Source organism: Ambystoma mexicanum, chromosome 3q (assembly GCF_040938575.1).
Source record: "Ambystoma mexicanum isolate Mex_15411 chromosome 3q, UKY_AmexF1_1, whole genome shotgun sequence".
Classification (NCBI taxonomy): domain Eukaryota; kingdom Metazoa; phylum Chordata; class Amphibia; order Caudata; family Ambystomatidae; genus Ambystoma; species Ambystoma mexicanum.
This window is the reverse complement of record NC_090926.1, coordinates 376,615,060-376,634,172: the sequence shown is the minus strand read 5'-3', so window position 1 is coordinate 376,634,172 and position 19,113 is coordinate 376,615,060. Positions and strand designations below refer to the sequence as shown.

Below are 19,113 nucleotides of genomic sequence, written 5' to 3'. Positions count from 1 at the left end.
TGCCCACAAACTTCTTGAGCTGCTTCTGTACCGGGTCTGGCAGCCCTTGGTATACTATATGATAAAACACGGGTATAGATTTACCCCAAGCCTCGCGTGTCTCCAAAGCGCACTGTTCTTGAAAATTCTGAATGTAAACAAGTGGGTCATCCCCTTCCTGCATCGTTTTTGTCATTATAGCTCCCATATTTGATTCTTCTAGATATAGCACTAAGCGCTTTCCAAACTGCCGCTCTGCAATTATTGAACGGTGCTCCATCATGAGCAGTGTTTACTGTAGTAACACCAGAATATCCTGCTATCGACCAAACATCATCAGCTCTTTCCCCAAGAATAGCAATCAAGAGACCCTTAATGTCATCTATAGCCAACATGTTTCCTCCTGTCATTTTCTCTCGCTCATGTACCCACTTCCCAGCACCAGAAGTTAAAGTTGGGTGATTGCAACTTAAATTGTCTTTATCCATTTGCGGCCAAGGTATATATTGTGGTCTAGTCCCTCCCTTCTCCAACAAAGGAAACTGGGAAACCCAAACTCGCATTCATTATCCATCGTTTGTCCATAAGAGGGACAATGGTTCTGCACTGCCTTCTACCTGGCAGTGACCTTAATCTGTTCACATATGGAGGAAAGTCCTTCCCTCTGACCATGGGACCGCCCTCTAGGCCAATTTAGCTGCATCACTTGATGCCCAAGATATAGGGATGTCTAAATCGGACCATCTTACTTCCTTATCCATTGACAAACACCCTTCACGTCCACAGGTATTACCTTCCTCCCCATGAACAGGTTCTCTATCTTAGTCTGACATATCTTGTCCCCAGCTCGTGCAACTTCTCTTCATCAACTCTATTCAGAGTCAGTCTATTTAAAGGCTCCCTCTTAATCATACAGCTTCATACTCTTGAGTTGATTATTTTTACCCTTCCCCTTCTTAGTCTTCATATCATGGTAGACTTTATCGATTGCGTACCCAATGCTTCTAGAGTCAAACTCATCCTCCAGATTTGCTCTGGACGGACCTGCTATTGTCTCATATGTTGGGAAGAATTCTTCTAAAATCTTCCCATGCCACTACTAGGTTAGGATCTATTACCTCCTTTTCCATGCAATCAAGATCGCAAGCTCTCTGGCCTCTCTTTCGTTCTAATTAATCGTCAAACTTCACTTCCTTGCTTCCTCTCTTGCCCTGCCTTCCTCTTTTCTCTTCATGTCCCTTCCCTCATTTGCCCTTCATATTTCTTCATCTCTGAGTCTTTGCATTCTTTTATCCTTCAATTTCTATTCCTCTTCCCACCTTTTTCTTTCTAGTCTTTGTTTGTTTATGTTTGTTTATTTTATTTATATAGCGCTCCAGACCCAGGAGTAAATGGGCACTTAAGGAAAAGGTTACACATGTACAATATATATAGCGTATGCAATTATACATTTGGAGTTAACATACAATATATACAGTCAACGGTCTTCGATCGCCCTCTGTTGTCACTTTCTCTGTTCGTCTGCTCTTTCCCGTTTCCTCAGTTCCTCCTCTTGTTACAACTGTTCTAGTCTATCTTTTCTTTTTGTACCATCATCTTTCATCCCTTTCTTTATCTTTCTTATCTTGTTCATCTCAATCTTCCCATTGTAACACATCCTCAATGCCTTTACCATCGAGTTTGAGCAGAATCTGACCACCCATCCATTTGTTCTGTAGAAGCGCTACCTCATCAGTCTTATCCTTTTCTCCTTTCCATCTCTTGATTTCTCATCCTATATCTAGAGATGTACTTGGTCATTTACCTTTCTCCTTATTTGGTCTCTCCTTGTCCCTCGGGACCTTCAAAATTACATCTCTCAGTATTCTTCTCTGGGCCCTCGTCACTGCTTTGTGCAGGTGACTCATATGCCGGGTTACTATACCCTGTTGCTGCCTTTCGCTCTCTTAATGTGCACAGCCCGTCATCCTTATTATCGGCGTCTCATTCAGGCGCAGCAGGTTGAGCGGAAGGCTCTTCACCCCCCTCTGTGCATACATTAAGTATCCAATCTACAGGAGGCAGGTCCTCTCACTCTCTCCTCCTGATACATTTTCCAGAGCTCCAAGCTCGCTAGTCGATTTTTTCCCATATATGCAGCATGTAAATATGGCATCATATGCTGCAGAACTGGCTTCGATAGCGATCCCCTTGTGGCCACGGCATGAACATTTTGTCTGCAGTTGCTTTAACTCATTCTGCACTGTACTGTCTAAGCTTAGGTGCGCGTTTCGGCAGTTGCTTGGATAGGTGCATAAGCAGAACAATATCCTACATTTTGACATGTCACTCTGACCGTCAATACTCACCGTTTACTCTTTGCAAATTTTAATATAACTTTTAGTGAATATAAAAATAATATGAGCTTGCACCATCGTCGCAGCTCCAGTTTTGTTTACTTTAATCTGCTAAAAATTCCGTCACTTCAAGTTCATTAAATACAGGCTTAGTTCTTTAACTCTCGTGTTTCTCCTCTTTACGTTTATCAATCTCATCTATTTCATCATCATTCCACAATCACAAAACAGACAAACACTCGGCCAGCCACATATATTTTAGCCTTTCTTCTCAAGACTTCTGTCTCTAAAAATACCAAAATACCCCTATGGGGTTTGAATCAACCTCTTTGAATTAGTCTTCAAACAATATTCTTCTCCTATGTCACCCTTAAAGGGTTCTAGGTGCAATTCCTTCTGACTGTTCTTTAAAACGCAGTCATCTAGGCGTACTCTTAGCGTGGCCTCTCCTCAAGACAATTTATTCAATATTTAACACTCATTCTCAAGTTACTTTATTCCTGCCTCCCTCCATTACTCGTTTCCCCTTATCACTTTCTTCTCCCACTGCCCACTCACACTTTTGCCACCTTATTCAGTTTTTTTGCTCCCCATTCAGATTTTTCAACTTCTGACTCTCAGGATCATACACCTCCTCGGCAGCCTCTCCAACCTTCCTTTCGTTCAGCTTCCTGTAGACACCAGGAGGGGATTTTGCATGAAAACAAGGAACCTGTCTAACCTAGTTTGAAAAACTACGTTACACTAAACCACTATCTACAGGGAGCCTTGCGTACTTTCAGCCACATGGCAGAAGTCATGTAATATTTCTGGGACCCCAAAGCTTACTTATTTCGATGGATATCAAACCATCCCATCTCTGCTATCACGTTAACTGGAGCTCCCAGCCCTTTAAGATGAGGTAGCAATACTCTTGAGACGGATGGGAATGCAGAAATTAATCAAACATCAATAATCAAAACAATGCAAGTAGTTGGCAAAAGGTTAACTGTTTTAATATTAATTATCTAAAACAGAATACAACGGACATTAGCAGATGTCTCATCACAATCTCAATGCATTTTGGGAAAAAAAGTTTGCTTACATAACAAAAAGGCCTCATAGGTGACGTTAACCCACCCATTACTAAAGTAATCCTACGTGGCAAACTACAAAAACCTAACAGTGAGTGTGATAGGGTCAAAGAGGATCATCGAAGTATACGATCCATACTCATCTAGGACAGTAGAGTAATGTGATAGGCTTAACATCAGGTGGGGCAACTAAGCCTTCCCATAAACAGGTCAAAATGAATGTCACTAAATACACAATGTTTTATTGGCTACACAACTATAGGCCCTTTAATCGTGCTGTCCCCCATCATTGGTTGGCTAACCTCCATCAATACCTTCCCACCTACGTAGGGCGGCACACAGGCTGAGCGACCAGGTGCTGGTGAGCTTGTGTGAACCATAGCTTCCCACCAATTAGCATATTTATTCATCCACCATCTTCACCTCAGTGGTCTGCTGCCAATTAGGGCTTTGAACTTGTCCTTGGAAGTGTTCTCTGGAGAATTCAGGGGAGCGAAGGCACGCTCTGCCCTCATGCGTAGGTGTGACCACGAAAAAATTCAAATACTGTTTTCTGATAGACCCCTGAAGTCTTGTTTTCTGTCCAGGCCTCCTAAACAGGAGCTTCATTCTTTCACAGTTTGTATCCAATGTCAGCTCACTTCATCCTGCTATGGCCTCGGAATCTTGGCTCATCCATCCTCTCCTCCGAGATTCGCCTGTAATTAATTTTCTATAACTGGAACATACTAGAAAAGAGGTCGGTCTTATTTTGCTCAGCTCTGCTATTGTACGTAGTGGAAACATTCATTCTTTGACTCCAATATATGTACATGTTGGCGCATGCTGCAATCTATTCACTATAAAGCTAGCCTCAAGTATACTTTGTCTGCTTGCATTTCTTTGCAGATTTACACATGTGAAACAGCTTGATATCTTCAACGTTTGACATACACCTCTTCATCTTGAGGCCGAGATGACACTTCAATGCTTTGATGCCTTATGGAATTACTTACATTCTTTAGCCTATGCATCTCTTCTACGTAAGTCAGTCTTGCTTGGTGCCATCATTCATTTGTCCAGTTTCTCCCAAACTTTTATTTGAACAGCCATCATACTGTCACATATGCAGATATGTTTTCTCAATGGGAACCCTGCTTCTAGGATTCTCCTTGGTATCTGCAATTTAAATGGCTCTGTACACGTCTCGTGCTCTGGCTCACAACATATGGGCAAGGTGATTGAGGTGGGGGTACTTAGCTCCTTCTCTACAAGCACTTCTCTTAGCATACTGTCATTTGGTTGAGGGAGAAACAAGAGAAATGTATCTTACAATTTCGGGATCACAGTCTGTTGCATAAAGAGATTGTACACGCAGCTGTCTTAAGTTAAAGTGCAGCTCTCCATGGATTTAGTGAAATTCAGCCACGTCTTTCTTTTCCTTGCTTTGCATATCTTTGCACTTTTGAGATTAAAGTCCACTTTCTTTGAGATTTAGGCCTGTTTTTTGGTTCAATGAGCCTCATGTCTGACATCACCATTTCTGTGCTGGCCTTCAATGGCATTTCACAAATCACTCTGTCCTCTATTTCTGACATTCAGGGGCTATATTTCTCCCCATAAAATGCACATAGTCACTATCTTTCAAGCACTTCAGATAAGACTTCAAGTCATCAAAATAACTTACTGAATGTCCAGGACTTCAGGGAGTCTAATGATTTAATGAAACCTTTTAACTGCAGACACCTGGTTCTAACTTCTAAAACACTTATCCTGGACAATTTACTAGTACAAGTATTATACCAAGAGCAAGCTTTAATGGTCCAGATATCTCAGGCCCGGTCTCTAGGACCTTGGTGCATTCCTCTCCCCTACCTTCAACTCTGCTCTTTATTCTGGGTGCCTTTAACCTGCACCTCTCATTCTGCAGTGCTTCTGCCACTACAAATTTCTACTCTTCCCCCCTCCACCCCTTTCCATATTTCCGGTTTCTCACTGACAATCTTTTCCACCTAGATCTCAGCTCTTCCTCAGACCATTCCCTTTCCTTCTTCCTCCTCCCCTCAGCCCCTTTCTACCACCTTTTTTCAAACTGGACCATTCCAACATTGTGCTACTTGGTCTTTCCTTCCAGACCCACCCCAATATGCCCCTATCCCTCCAAACCAACGTTACACTATCCCTCCCACCAGACCCACACCAATGTACCCCTATCCCTCCAGGCCCACACCAATGTGCCCCCATACCAGCATGACCCTATCCCTCCTGACCCACCCCACTATGCCCCTTCTCTGCCTCCAGACCCACACCAATGGGCCCCTATCCCCCAGACCAACACCAAGGTGCCCCTATACGTCCCTTCAGACCCACATCAATAATACCCCCATCCCTCCCCCAAACACATACTAATATGCCCCAGACCCACACCAATGTGCCCCATCCCTACCTCCAGACCCACATCAAGATGCCCATGTGCCGCTCCCAAACCACGCAGAAAGTTCTGGCCTACCAGCTCTAAAACCACCCATCTGAAACACTCAAAATTGAATTCCTATTAGTCCCCTTTGATCAAACACCACCATCCACCGTCCCCGTTAGCCCTGCATACCCTTCACGTTGAATAGACTAACATTATTTTTAAAGTAAAGGTAATTTTCCACTCTCCATCTGGGGTCTTGCAGGATGCCATCTTGAAAAAATGCAATTGCAATCTCAGCCACCCAAGAGCACACCGATTCCTGCTTTCCATATCCTAAATAAAAAGCCCACCTTATTCTCTGCCAGCCAGAGCACGCAGATTCCCGTTGCACTGGCAGCCACAGCCTTCCCACTCACGAAAATCACAATGACTGCAGACGCTATGTGAATGGTAGTGAACGTTCCCAAAGTCAAGTGAAGAGCAAGTGGGGCGTTGCTATGGTCGGTTTCCTCGGATGGTAACTAGACACTATCCTTTGTCCTTGTAAATTATGCAGAGTATACGCTATTTTCAAGGACAAAGGGCACATCATTTCGGTGGATCCTCTTGTACTTCCAAATTGTGCCATTTATCCAGCATTGTGATTACACTCCCTTTAGTTAAATGACCCAAGAATTAAATCCCAGATAAATTGAAAACATTTTCCAGGCCTACCCCATTTTGCAAGCCATCACTGAAACTTTGTGGAAGTATATTCAAAAAATGTCCTAAAATACAAAATTGGGAAGGACAAATGTAACCAATTATTTAATATCTGTTTGCAAGCATAGGGTACATGGCTCAGATTCAGTTATTGATAAACTTCTAGACCTGAGAAAACCAGATTGCACATAAAAGAACAATCCTGATAGTTCACTAGGTAGGTTAGATGGTCCTCTCCATTCCCAAGCAAATGTAAGTAATTTTTCAACAGAAACGGCATTCTGCATTAAGTGGGCTTCTAATGCTTAAGATTTACTTGCCGGGTTTCCCCCATTGCAATTTTGTATCCTCAGGACCCTTTAATGCACAAGTGTATTTTGCGCTCCAAAAATCAGAGTATATCCCGAACCCAAAAGTCAACTATTCTTGCAACCAGTGCTATGCAACATTTTAGAGTTGAAGCGGCCCTAGTTCTCCAAACCCATTTGCAGAGATAAATTGTATTGCAACGTTTATTCCAAGGTCTTTTCATCCAACAACCCATGTCAATTTCGTTTACATTGAAGAGAATTCTTCTAAAACAAATTTTAATACATTGTTTATTCAAGGGCGTTTGTGTGTATTGAGAAGGTTAAGCAGGCAGTGTAAATAGTGTTTCCATGTAACAGGCGTGTGTTTCCAACAGGCGGCGTGTCTACAGAATGTTGTGTATGACGTCACAGCATTTAATGTTAAGGCAGGACCTTCCTGATTTAAGACGTAACATTCTTCTTGCCCCAGGTTTGGGTTGCAATTATTATGGCAAGTTTGCCTTCAGTCCTTAGTTACCATCATTTGACAACATGCTCATTGGACAACAGTGACGATAATGGCCAGCTTTTTGCCACCATACACCAGCAACTCCACATCCTTGGTATTCTAATAACTTGCATTATAACAGACATTGTCACAGTTTGCCAGATTATATGCCCAGTAATCACACCATTATAAAGTCAGTCATCACATGCCTAGGTACTCCTACCATGGCAAGATATCGCAGTCATGTTCAGCAATTCACCACAGGTTTTGTGATGCGATTATGTCCATGTACTAACATTTGCACGCAGGGCTGTAGAAGTGATTTGAAAGCACAAACCTAGCTGTAAAGCAGCAACAACTGTATATTGGGGAGAAGAACGTGACACACCCAAATTTAGGAAACCAATCATTTTCCCAAACAGTCACACAGGGAGTACATCGAGGGAACTCCTCCAGTAAGTATTTAACAAAGGTTCTCCAATACCCACAACTTTCATATAAAGTACTAGTTGAGGTCTAGACCCCAGGCTAGTCGAATGGATTCCATGCCATTCAGTGGAATAATCATTCCCTCTTCCAGACAGTAATTTTCCATGTGTGATGCAAACTGCCACATGCAGCATTACGGATATTACTTTTGAGGCAGATCTCAAAGTTAAACAGTACTACTGTGAGCAACACTAAAGAGGTAGGAGCTAACCAGTCAAACCAACTACCGGCCAATCAGTGTCCCCTTTCTTCTCAAAATACTTGACCCAATGGCCTAAACACAAGTACAGCACTTGGAGCTAAATCTGCTCATCAGGCTTCCGTCCCAAACATAGCACAGAAAAAGCACTAATGGACCAGAAAATCCGCGACTCAGGCCACCTAGGCATTAGATTACGAGACTGATCCCTGCCACCTTTGCTTTAGTTGACCAATGCACACTCAGGCAGTGGCAAAGCCAGCATTTCCACTTCTCTGTGGATGCCACTGCTTGGATACACCCCCCCCCCCTTCCTCAGTGACCGGACTTCCCCAATAAACTAAAGTTTATTGGGGAAGCTGCTGCTGATCCTATCCCCGGCTCCCCTAGGAGTACCACAGGGATCCTGCCTCTGACACTTCACAATACTTACACCAAACCCTCAACCTACTGTATTTTTTGTGCGTCATCTACACTAACTTTGCAGATGATAACCCAAATACTCGTACCCATCTCATGACACTATCAATTGCATTTACAGCACCATACAAAAATTGGATGGCCACACAATATTTGGGCTAAGAGAAAACAGAGCTCCTCATGAACGGTTCTCCCTAGCACTGAATAACCTAGACCCTTCCTTTGCCACGCTCTGCGTATATTGTACCTCGTGAAACAGGATCTGTACTAACCATAACGAAACACAAATGCATCATCTGCCACAGCCTATACTGCACGACCAATATCACGGAGCAGACCATTTCTAGTTCCCAACAAATGCCTCCACACTCGCATGGGAGCTCATCCTATCAAAATTGGATTATTGCAGTGTGAGCCTCATGGGTACCTCAGCCTCTAACCTAGCCAAACTACAGAACAAAACAACGCACTTGGGCTTAAGCGTTCCTACCATATCTCCGCCACCAGACGAGAAGTACGCTGGCTGCCAGTTAAGCACGAACCAGAGTTTAAAACTTGATCCGTTGTGCACAAACGCATCTATAATGTAGCACCCTCATACCCCAATGACCAACTCTCCCATGTACAGTACTTCCATCCAATGCCAGTAGGAGCAAAAAGGCTGCAGTTTTGGGGTTACTGTACGCACCCCCTGGAACACCCTCCCCATACAGATCAGGAATTATCCATCGTAAAAAACAAACTTGTAAAAACCTGGCTTTTCAATAAGTATGAATGTCCCACTAACTAATACGGTCAACAAATGTAGTGATGCTCCAAACCTTGAATGTCATAAATAAACCCAATCCTCGGACCAATGAAAACTAAACCAAATACATCCTGAAAATTATGACATGGCAGGAGGCCAGAACGTTAAATCCTTGACCCAGTTTAGCTCCCATCCACAAGAAGTGGAGACCAACCCTTGTTCCTGTGACTAGAACTAGCAAAAAAGGGTACTCGTGAAAAAAAGGACCCTTGCAAATTTGCTTCGAGAGTTGCTTGTGTACCTTACCAGATGTACAGATGACCCAAGCATTCCAGTATGTGGTCATTGGCATTTTTTTTTCCTCCACTTCCACACATGGCCAGATACAGCTTCACCCGACAAATAGCATGGAAGTGAACTGTATTCCAAGAGAAGCAGATATTTAATGAGGGCAGAGGTAGTACCCTTCCGAGGATGGCAACCGACTTTCCATTTTATACCACCTAGATCTACACCATTTGTGCAATTTGGAGCTGGTCTGGGTGCAAAGTTATTTGCAGTGCATATCAGAACTATCAATTATCCGTCACAGCTTCTCCAAATGTCTTCCACAAGATACAGCAAAACAGAGGCATCGTAGTAGATCAACCCAGCAGTGGTTTTGAGGAATGTTACAGCAGTCTTTCATTACTGAAAGGAAGAAGACAACCTCAAGATTACACAGTTGATATTGCCAGAGAAACGCCACTCCATAGTGCCAAGTGATGTCAACCACCAATTGATTAGCAGTCATTGCGTTTCCCCTTCAAGAACAAGTGAAGGTCGCATTGGGATTAGCCTCCATAATCTAGTGAACGAGTATAATTTTCAATGACACACGAAGCTCATTGCAAAATATGGTCTTCAGAATTCTTCACTTGCATGAAGAATTATACAGAGGATTCTAAAAGGGTAAGGATCCCAAACTGGTTTCCCCAAAAGGCAGAGTTCAGAAATATTCCCTCATAGACTCCATCGTTCAAATTGCCCTTCCAAGTTGGAAACCTTGGCGTTTCACAAGCGGTATACCCAACGGCAAGGTTATTCTTGAATGGATAGAAAAAAAGTAGAAGGTGCAAGAGGCTACAGAACATCAATGAGAGACATAAGTTTAGCTCCACAGGGCATGGTTAGCCAGATAAAGGACAACCATTGCATCTGACCAGATCCTTCTCTTAGAGCGGGATGGCCAGATATGGGTAATGCACCTTCGTATTAAATCAGTGGTCAGCCATCCATAGACCAGGGTCAGCTCAGCTTGCTATTGACCAACCAGTGTAGCCAATTATGTAGCCGAGGGCCGCATTAAACCAACAACACTCGAGGTTAAAATCACACCATTGCATATCAGGCCCCACACAAGAATGAACTTCAATCTCAATTACTAGATTTGCCGGCACCCATTACAGACCACCACCTTACACTGGAGAGAAGGGAGCACAATACAGATCTGGATTTATTCTCTCCAACACGCCCCCTATAAGGAGTGCATTCTTGTTCCGCTAGAACTAGGGCTTGCCCTGCCAACTAGCAAGGCCAAGTTACAAGCCTGGGTTGTTTGTGCCCCAAATAAACCAACTCAAGGCATGCATCATTGATCTCTTAGGCAGACTGGCAATAGGAAGGTCGTATGTGCAACAGGCGTCTTCCTCTCCAACCTAAACAACATGCAAATCCCCACCCAGATTACCCTCAGGAGTAGGAGTAACAGGATTCCACACCAACTTCTATAGATTCTTTATTTCAAGCCTTTACACTGGCCACACCACATTTCCGATTATGGTACAACCGTGCCACAGCAAGACCACCCAGAGCGAGGAACATCAGGAATCCAACTGCAAGCACCACTGCTATAGCCCATCCTGGCACCAAGGACTCCACCGAGCTGCGAGAGCCTGAGGGAGGAAGAAGAAACAGAGGAGTGTAGAATACAGCTTGTTCTATGAATGTACACATGGGGCTTGTAACCCTAGTTTTACTTTGTTTACATAGCCACACAAAAAACAGTCTAGAGCCCAAAACTAGCAGCCCCACTCCCCCTTCTCGGTTTCCAGAGGCAGGGGCTGGACTGAGGAAGCAAGTATCCTTCATGCAGCACCAGCTTTGGTATTAGAAAAAGAACCTTACAAGGACTGGAAGGGACAGGGGAACCTGTCGGACTTCAAGGGGCAGGAAGAACAAAACGCATCGTTTTAGTGATCGTTCTGAAGAGAGGGCCAAGAACGCCGGCTTCTCTAGCGGTATAGGAGAGCCCTAGAAGCAGACAATTGGTTGTTGGCCATCTTTCATGGAATATTCTTCTACAGAAAGTTGCAAGCCTTTCCATGCAGAGTTGTATACAGAACTCATCTCACCCCCATCCTTACCAGCCAGGGCTAAGCCTCCATCTTCCTCTAGGATGTCAAAGTAGACCGGCCTCTCTGCTGACACAAGAGCCAGATGCTCCGTGTTGAAATCCTTCACCATTCTCTCTGAAACAGTAAAGAGAACCGTCATCAACCCCAGCATCCAAAACAACAGGTCCGTGGTCATAGTACACAGCAACCAAGTCGATCAATGGGATAGCAACGCCCCAAGCTCCCTTAAAACATCAGTCACCCATCCAGACAAAAATCAAAGCTAAGGCACTCCTGGTCTTACTTCCCCTGATTGAGCAGGATGCAGAGCAGGACTCCAGCGAGGACGGGACACATACAGAGGCGCTGCAGCGGAAGAAGATCTGCGAGAGGGAGAAGTGGGTGCATGAACAACTAAACTTAAAAAACTTGAAGCAATACATTCCTTATAAGCAGATCATATACTTCACAGAACAACTCCTAAATACCCGAAGGTAGGCCCCAATTTCTCAGTTTAGGAACAAGTACAACCACCATTGTAGAGCTCTCACCTGCCCCCGAAGATTCTGTTGCGCTGAATCCACAAAGGTGAAGGTGCTGACAGCGAAGCGCTGGTAGTGTGATGGGAACTGGAGACCTGAGGTAGCACTACCAACAGGGACCAACAGCGTCTGATAATTGTCTCCAGGAAAGGGACACCTAGATTTTAAACAGGTCAGTCAGAAAATCTCTGAATACACTCCCCACCCCCACACACCCCTCTGCCGGGCCCCAGGTTTCACCTGTTCACAAGGATGGGCCACTGTGGCTGCTGCATTGGGTCACTGGAAGGGGTGGCCCAGCACTGGTTCAGAACAAGCATCAAGTTGGGGTCCGTTCTCTGCAGGATTCGAACCTCCACAAAGACGGGGTCTCGAAGGATCTTCACCACTGGGTACTGGCTGGCTGTGTAGTAGGAGCCATACAATCCATCTGGAGAAAGAAATACTATTAAGCTGCAACCAAAGCCAGCTACGATTGGAGGAGGTGGGTGGGGGGGGGCGTAAATGAAGGTGTCGTGCAGGGGGGGGGGGGGTTAATGAAGGGGTCATGCAGGAGGTGCCCCCAATCTGCTTATTCTAGGATGGCTAATCATTCAGCACACTTCAGTAATGCAGACAACCCACCTACAAAGTTCACATCTACTGCATCAATGTAATGTGGCCCAACTCAGCAAGCCTTATGAACATACATTGCTTGTCCCATCGAAGCCCAGGTGTGGAGAGCAATTGAGATGGCATTACCCCAGTATACATAGTGTTGGCCTCACTAGACTTAACAGAAAACTAACCTGATGAGTGTAGAAGAGATTCTGGTTTAGCTCGTTAACGAGCCAGCTAAGAAACCTGATGAGCGAGGGAATCATACAGCAGATTCAGGACAACCACCCAGCATCAAGCCACTTACCTGTAGCAATCCTCATCTCTAAGACGAGGGGCCCAGGGCTGCTCACTGGAAGAGGTGGCGGCAGAGTGAAGACTTCTACCTGCAGTGGGATGGAGCTGCTACTGCTGGTGAAGGTGCAGCGCACAGTCAACCTGACAAGAATCATTAAGAATCCATAAGCAGACATTTTAAAACAGATGGGGTGCCAGTAATAATGTGGTGCGGGGGTTGGGGGAGACAAACAACTGGAGAGGTTTGCATGTAGGAGTGGAACCATATGGACGAAAGCCATTCAAAGCCTGGATAAGAGGATTTTTACAGTGAGATGGTTTCCCCACCCCTACAGCAGCCATTACAGTGTATCCCAGACTAGTGATTTCGAGGGCTCAAGTGACTGGTTGCTTGTAGATGCTAGCCAGGACCTTGACCCTCATTACAACTCCTGGCTCCAGTCTCACTGGAATGACCCAGTGGCAACCCCAGCAATTACATTTGAAGGGGGCAGACCGGGATTAACATTATGAAAAAGGGGCAATGCCTACCATGTCCCCACGTTAGAGAGCAATTTAACACTTGGAGGCTATTGGGGAAGGGGTGGGAATGACTAAATCCACCTGCCACTGCAAAAGTACCCAAGTCCAAACTTGCCTCAAATTGCATATTGGGATTAGAGTAACAAGATTAATTGTACCTGAAGGTGCTGTCCCTGCTGATTGAAGCCCTGCCCCACGTGACCACAGTATGGGAGGCCTCCAAACGGTTCTCGTAAATAGTGGTATCGCCCATTACCTGCCAGTCAAAACACACCACATGGAATTCAGAATCATGGCACAGACCAAGACGCGTAATATTAAACACTCCGGTTTTGTTGCATTAAGAAGGCCAATGGGTAAAATTGAGGGATATGTGTCAAAGAGCAGGAAGCCCTCGTCTGTAAGCAACTTTGTGAATGTACAAAAGCTAGATCTGGAGGGACAGCGAGAATGTGCCCCCTAAAATAGCCGTTAAGCAAGTGTTACTTTACAGTCAACTAGACATTAAGGGGGTACGCGAGCAACACAGTACCAAGGTTACGACAAAATAGGTGATTGTAAGGGCGCAGCAAGTGGAAGAGAATTCGGGTTAGTGAGGGGGATGAGGTAGGTCGTAAACGCTACACGACCTGAACACATTATTTGGTGGTGCATAACAGATTAAGGGTAAGCATGCAGTGTCAGGGACATTTGACACCACCCTCCACTAACGTAAACTGAAAGGACAACAGTTTTGGAAGATGTTCCCCGTCCCCCTCTTCCCCAACTCACCTGTCGCACACCCCCACAGGACAGGGGGAACTGGTACACCAAGAAGGCCTCGCTCTGAAAGGAGCGCAGTCCTGTGCATGCACTGCTCACGGTGAGGAGTCGCACATTGGCCAGGTTCAGAGAGGGCACCGTGACATCTGCAGATATGGCAATTGTTGCTTGACCATCAGCGGAGCATTGGCCAGTCACTAACAAAATAAGAAAGTCAGTCCTCATTCCTCTGGCCAATACCACACTATACCGCCGCCACCCTGCCTCCTCCCACCCCTAAAGTTACCTGGCAACTACACCCTGTAGAATAGGAGCAGCAAACCAAGACCATGTGCCAGAGGCCTTCCCTTTACCAACTGCTGTAGCTTCACAGGAGACCCCAACACAAGGTAGTAAAGGGCTTTAACCACCACCACCCACCTTCATATAGGAAGCAGGAGAACTCCTCAGCAAAATCCACCACAAACTCAGCTGCAGGCATTTAACACCAGGCTTGCAAAGCCAAATAGCAATAACTCTGTTCCCATTAACCCCACCTCCCCAAAAGGATAATACAACCAGAGGTTATAAAGATGGTACAGCCATGCTACAGGAAGCCAGTCACAAAGAAATCCCCAGCAGACAGGCTTCCCACTCCTACAGTAGCGGTCATTATGCCAGCGCTCTGCGTAGGTCTGACTGTCCAACTTGTTAAGTGGCAGTACTTGTGGGACACGCATCTTGAAGGCAGTGGTGCACTGGTTGTGAAAATCCAAAAGAGTCCACCACACCAAAAGGTTACCTTAACCTGCAGCTAGTGTCCGTACGCTAGGCTTCTTCATCCAACCCCTGTAGTTCAGAACAAGACATCACCCCCCACCCCCATCAGCCTATTGCCCACCCACAGACCTTACTCCTGCTCTGTGCAGATTCATTGCCCTTTGATACCTTAATCACCCATCACCATGGCCCTTCACCACTGCCTCCCAACCCATTTGTTCCCTAGAATCCCAGCCGCTCTGCCCAACCTCATCATGTACTACATGCACAATCCTGGCTCACCGCAACTGCAATCCCTTACCCACAAGATGCGTGGAGGACAAGTGAAGGCGGCCCTGCATACATGTCACTTCCGTCACTTGACCAACTAACCGGGTCCAGCTCCATTTCAGTATAGATGAAATATCCTTTATAGCCTGCCCACTGACCTCCCTCCATTAGTATGCATCATCCCCTTCAGCCTGCATCCCAAACTTGTTTGCCCCCTCACTATTGTCAAATCTCCCAGAAATCACTAGCGTGTCGTCAACGTACCCTACTAAATAATATTTGTTGCTCAAGTGCAACTAGCGTTCAGTTACAGTCCAATCTCAGAACAAGATCTCAATGGTCAGCTGAAAAAGCAGGTGCCCCATCACCCCGGGGGTCAGCGAACAATCAATAGACAGAGAAAAGTGGGGGCATCCGGGGGTTTACTTTAAGCAATACACCATTATCAACGAAAACAATCAAGAAAAGTCACACAAGGGTTACAGTTTTTCATTGAAAGATTTTCCATCCATTTTTTTTTTATATATAAATATATATATATATATATATATATATATAAATGCATGTATATTTGGGTGGGCTAAAGAATTACATTTACACTACGGGGGCTTGGGGGACCCCCCCACCCCCATGAAAGGTCGACACTGGGTTTGTGGGGGACCAATTAAAAAAAGTAGTTACAGGTTTTGGATGGAAAGGTATTTTAAATCACATTAGATGGGGAAAAAGATATGTAACCGTCAAACTACTATAGACACCACAATCACAAAATGAACAAATGTTTTTTACAACAAAAATACTAAAAATTGTTATCTGTATTGATTTTCTAAGTCCCTAAATCCACGATTGAACGATCTTTTAGGGCCTAATAGTATCTCATGGGTCCAACACCCATATTAAGAGTCTCCAATCCGACTGTTTTTAAAGCCCATTGGCTTCTCATAGGCCTTCAAACCTAATGAGCCCTAAAGCAAGATCAAAAACCGGAGGGAACCACTAAAACAAACCTGGTTTCCCAAAGTAGCAGGGCTTGGAGGAGTCTGTGGGGTCATAACAGCACTCCAGTGCTTGGCACACAGCCTGGGTGATCGGGAGACTGCCACAGGACAGCCGGTCCACTCTAGCAATGGCAGCACAAGCATCAGGACGGGGGGCATCCATGGCTGTGGATGGAAGGGACAAAGAAGTTTAAAGCACAAATAACTCAGTAGAGAACTTGGCCAGCCAAATGCACTGCTACCCCGGCAAGATGGGATATGGCATTTGTAACTCGCCTATACACAAGGCAAGGAAGGCCGAACACTGAGGACAGACAACGCTCTTACTAGGCCAAGTGACATTGAGATCGCGCACGTGCAGGGGAAAGGGGAGGTGCAGTGCTGTACATGGGAACCACCAACAAGAAATGCTGCCAGCAGGTGAGGTAAGTGCAGACAGGTGTCTGCAAGTGCAGGTAGGGGGACTGTAGGATTACAGATACAGACCCAAGTGCAAGGGTTGCCGACGTCAGAGGGTAGCCAGGTGACCAGTGTAGTATCAGACAGGAAATCAGCAGGGGAGAGGAAGAGAAGGCAGAAGCAAAGAGGTTTCAGAGAGGCTATTCCAGATGGTGGCCCCAGCTGAAGAAAGAACTACCACCAACTGGTTGCTTGGGGAAGGGGGGGTGGAGAAGAATACCACTGAGGCAGTGCAGTTGGTAGTTTGACGTCTTAGCGAATCAGATGTTATGAGAAAAGGAGAGTGTGGAGTCAAAGATATCTGAGGTTCAGCCTCACATGTGGGAGCAGGAAGAGGGCCAAGGGAGGCCAGCCAGAGTGACAGCAAAGGAGAGTGCTGGTGGGCCGATGAGGAGAATCTCGGTCTTACTGGCAGAGATCTTTGGCGGCACAACACTCCTGGTGGACTCACCAAACAAGACCGGGCACTTGAGCTGCTGCCTAGATGAATTGTGTTCAATAGATAATGCTTCAGAGTCCAAGGTCATGACATACTCTTCATCCTGCAGAAGAGAGCAAGATGTCAAGCAACTAGAAGGGAGCGTGTGCAAATTTTGAAACTAAAGTGCTCCATTCACAGAGGACGACAAACTACACTCGTGGTGGCTTTAGAACCCTACGCTTGGTGGGCAAGTAGACCAGTGGGATGTTACCAACAAGTGAAGGGCATTGCCCATTCTCACTAGGGCAATGCCCAATGGATGCCAGATCAAAAACATCAAAGTTTCCTGGGTCACCAAGGCTGCCTTCCGTGGAGGCTAACGCGGGGCCACAACTGGAACCAGCAACAAACAGGTCCTCATTAAATGGAAGAGAAGCCTCAAAAGTAAGAGTCTTCCTGTGGTGAAGTGCCAACTACGCATGGTAACACTGGAATTCCTAGTTCTGGTCCTATACTTCAAAATGGTAAAGAAAAAAAGTCCCAGAAGAGAAAGGAACCAGACTCAATGCATGGACTAGGGAAATAAAAAAACTAAGTTGTACAGACATTCAGTGGGGGTAATTTTGCATGCAACACCCCTACTGCCCACCCCCATTACTCACCTGCTCGCTCACATAGCACCCTGAATAATCTGCACCAATCACCATAGAGCCATCCGGTCGCCAACTGACCCAAATGCCACAGTCAGTGTCGTTCTGGAGTGGGTGAGATAACCCGGCCTTATCTAACAATGACAATCAAGAAAAAAAAAATATTCTCGTCAGGTCAACAGAAGCAGACACGGAAATACGTCCATGAAGCACACTCCTAGAATCCTGCCACACTACCAACCAAAGAGCAGAAGGCAGGGACCACAGATCCGCCATAAACACCACTTCTAACCCACTGCCCCGTTTTACAGGTCGCAAGAACCAGCAACATGCTCAGTCCTACACCTGGCGAGAGCATTGGTCCTAGAACCCTGCACAGACACAAACTAGCCAACAACCGATAAATAACCTATTCCGGTTTTTAAAAGGAAGCTTAAAGTACCAAAAGAAAGTTATTCACAAGGTCAGAAACTTTCCCCAGAGACCACTCACCTCTCACTGTCACTGTATGTTCACGGATCAGGGGAAACTCAGCATGTAAACTGCGGGCTCCACACCTTAGCAAGGTGGCGTTGCTAGCAAGAGCCACTTCCTGCAAAGTCCCGGGGACCTCCAGTACCAACCCCAGACTGAGCCACAACACCACGGAGGCTAACACAGAAGACATCTTTACCGCAAATACCTTCCAAGGCTCACGCCGAGGTATTTATGTACTGAGGGTGGGGTGAGGTTAACGGGGTCTCAATGCCAGGGTCACCAGGTGAAACCCATCACCTCTTAATTAGACCGGCCTCAAGCCTAGGTGATCCCCACCCCCTGCTCCGCAGGTCTGCCGCACATTCATGCTCTACACTGCAGCCACAGTTCCGCCCGCATAGCTGACGTGCCCTCAACTCAGGTGAAACAAATGACCTTTCAATCAGGCATGGCCAAACGTACGCATTTTTAAAAGTCTGATCTTAATTGTCAAGCTCTATCCCGCAGGCCAGTTCAATGTTGGGTCTGTGATGTTTTGGAAGTCCATGTTTTTCTTTTCTTTAATCAGTTTGGTTCAATGCACTTTTAATCATGTACTTCTTGTTGTACAAATACATTTACAAGTACCAGAATTCAAAGTGATATCGGCTAACAGGCAGTGTGCCTCTGTCTTTGCTCCTCGCAACTGCTATTGGGTAACTTGACTACGTTGCAGCCTGTCCTAGGGTGCTTCTGTGTCTGAGAATGTGTACGGGCCAATCTGCCTGATACCCAGTGCTGCTCCTGTAGCAGTGTACCTGGGAATTGTGGTCCTTGTAGTTTTTGTAGTTTTCTAAATATCA

At 45.6% G+C, this 19,113-nt stretch overlaps 1 protein-coding gene across 1 annotated transcript; it reads right to left on the bottom strand.

Annotated features, from left to right (window-relative positions):
- Nucleotides 1-10,906: 10,906 nt before the first annotated feature.
- LOC138582598 (zona pellucida sperm-binding protein 4-like) lies at nucleotides 10,907-18,683 on the bottom strand. The gene is made up of 12 exons (XM_069654015.1): nucleotides 18,287-18,683; nucleotides 17,807-17,928; nucleotides 17,175-17,265; nucleotides 16,274-16,429; nucleotides 14,247-14,434; nucleotides 13,634-13,731; nucleotides 12,964-13,094; nucleotides 12,300-12,489; nucleotides 12,069-12,216; nucleotides 11,822-11,900; nucleotides 11,548-11,652; nucleotides 10,907-11,076 (listed from the first exon to the last, which is right to left on the bottom strand). Exons 1-12 carry the CDS (start codon nucleotides 18,459-18,461, stop codon nucleotides 10,925-10,927), a joined length of 1,635 nt encoding a protein of 544 aa, XP_069510116.1. The 5' UTR covers nucleotides 18,462-18,683; the 3' UTR covers nucleotides 10,907-10,924.
- Nucleotides 18,684-19,113: the final 430 nt, after the last annotated feature.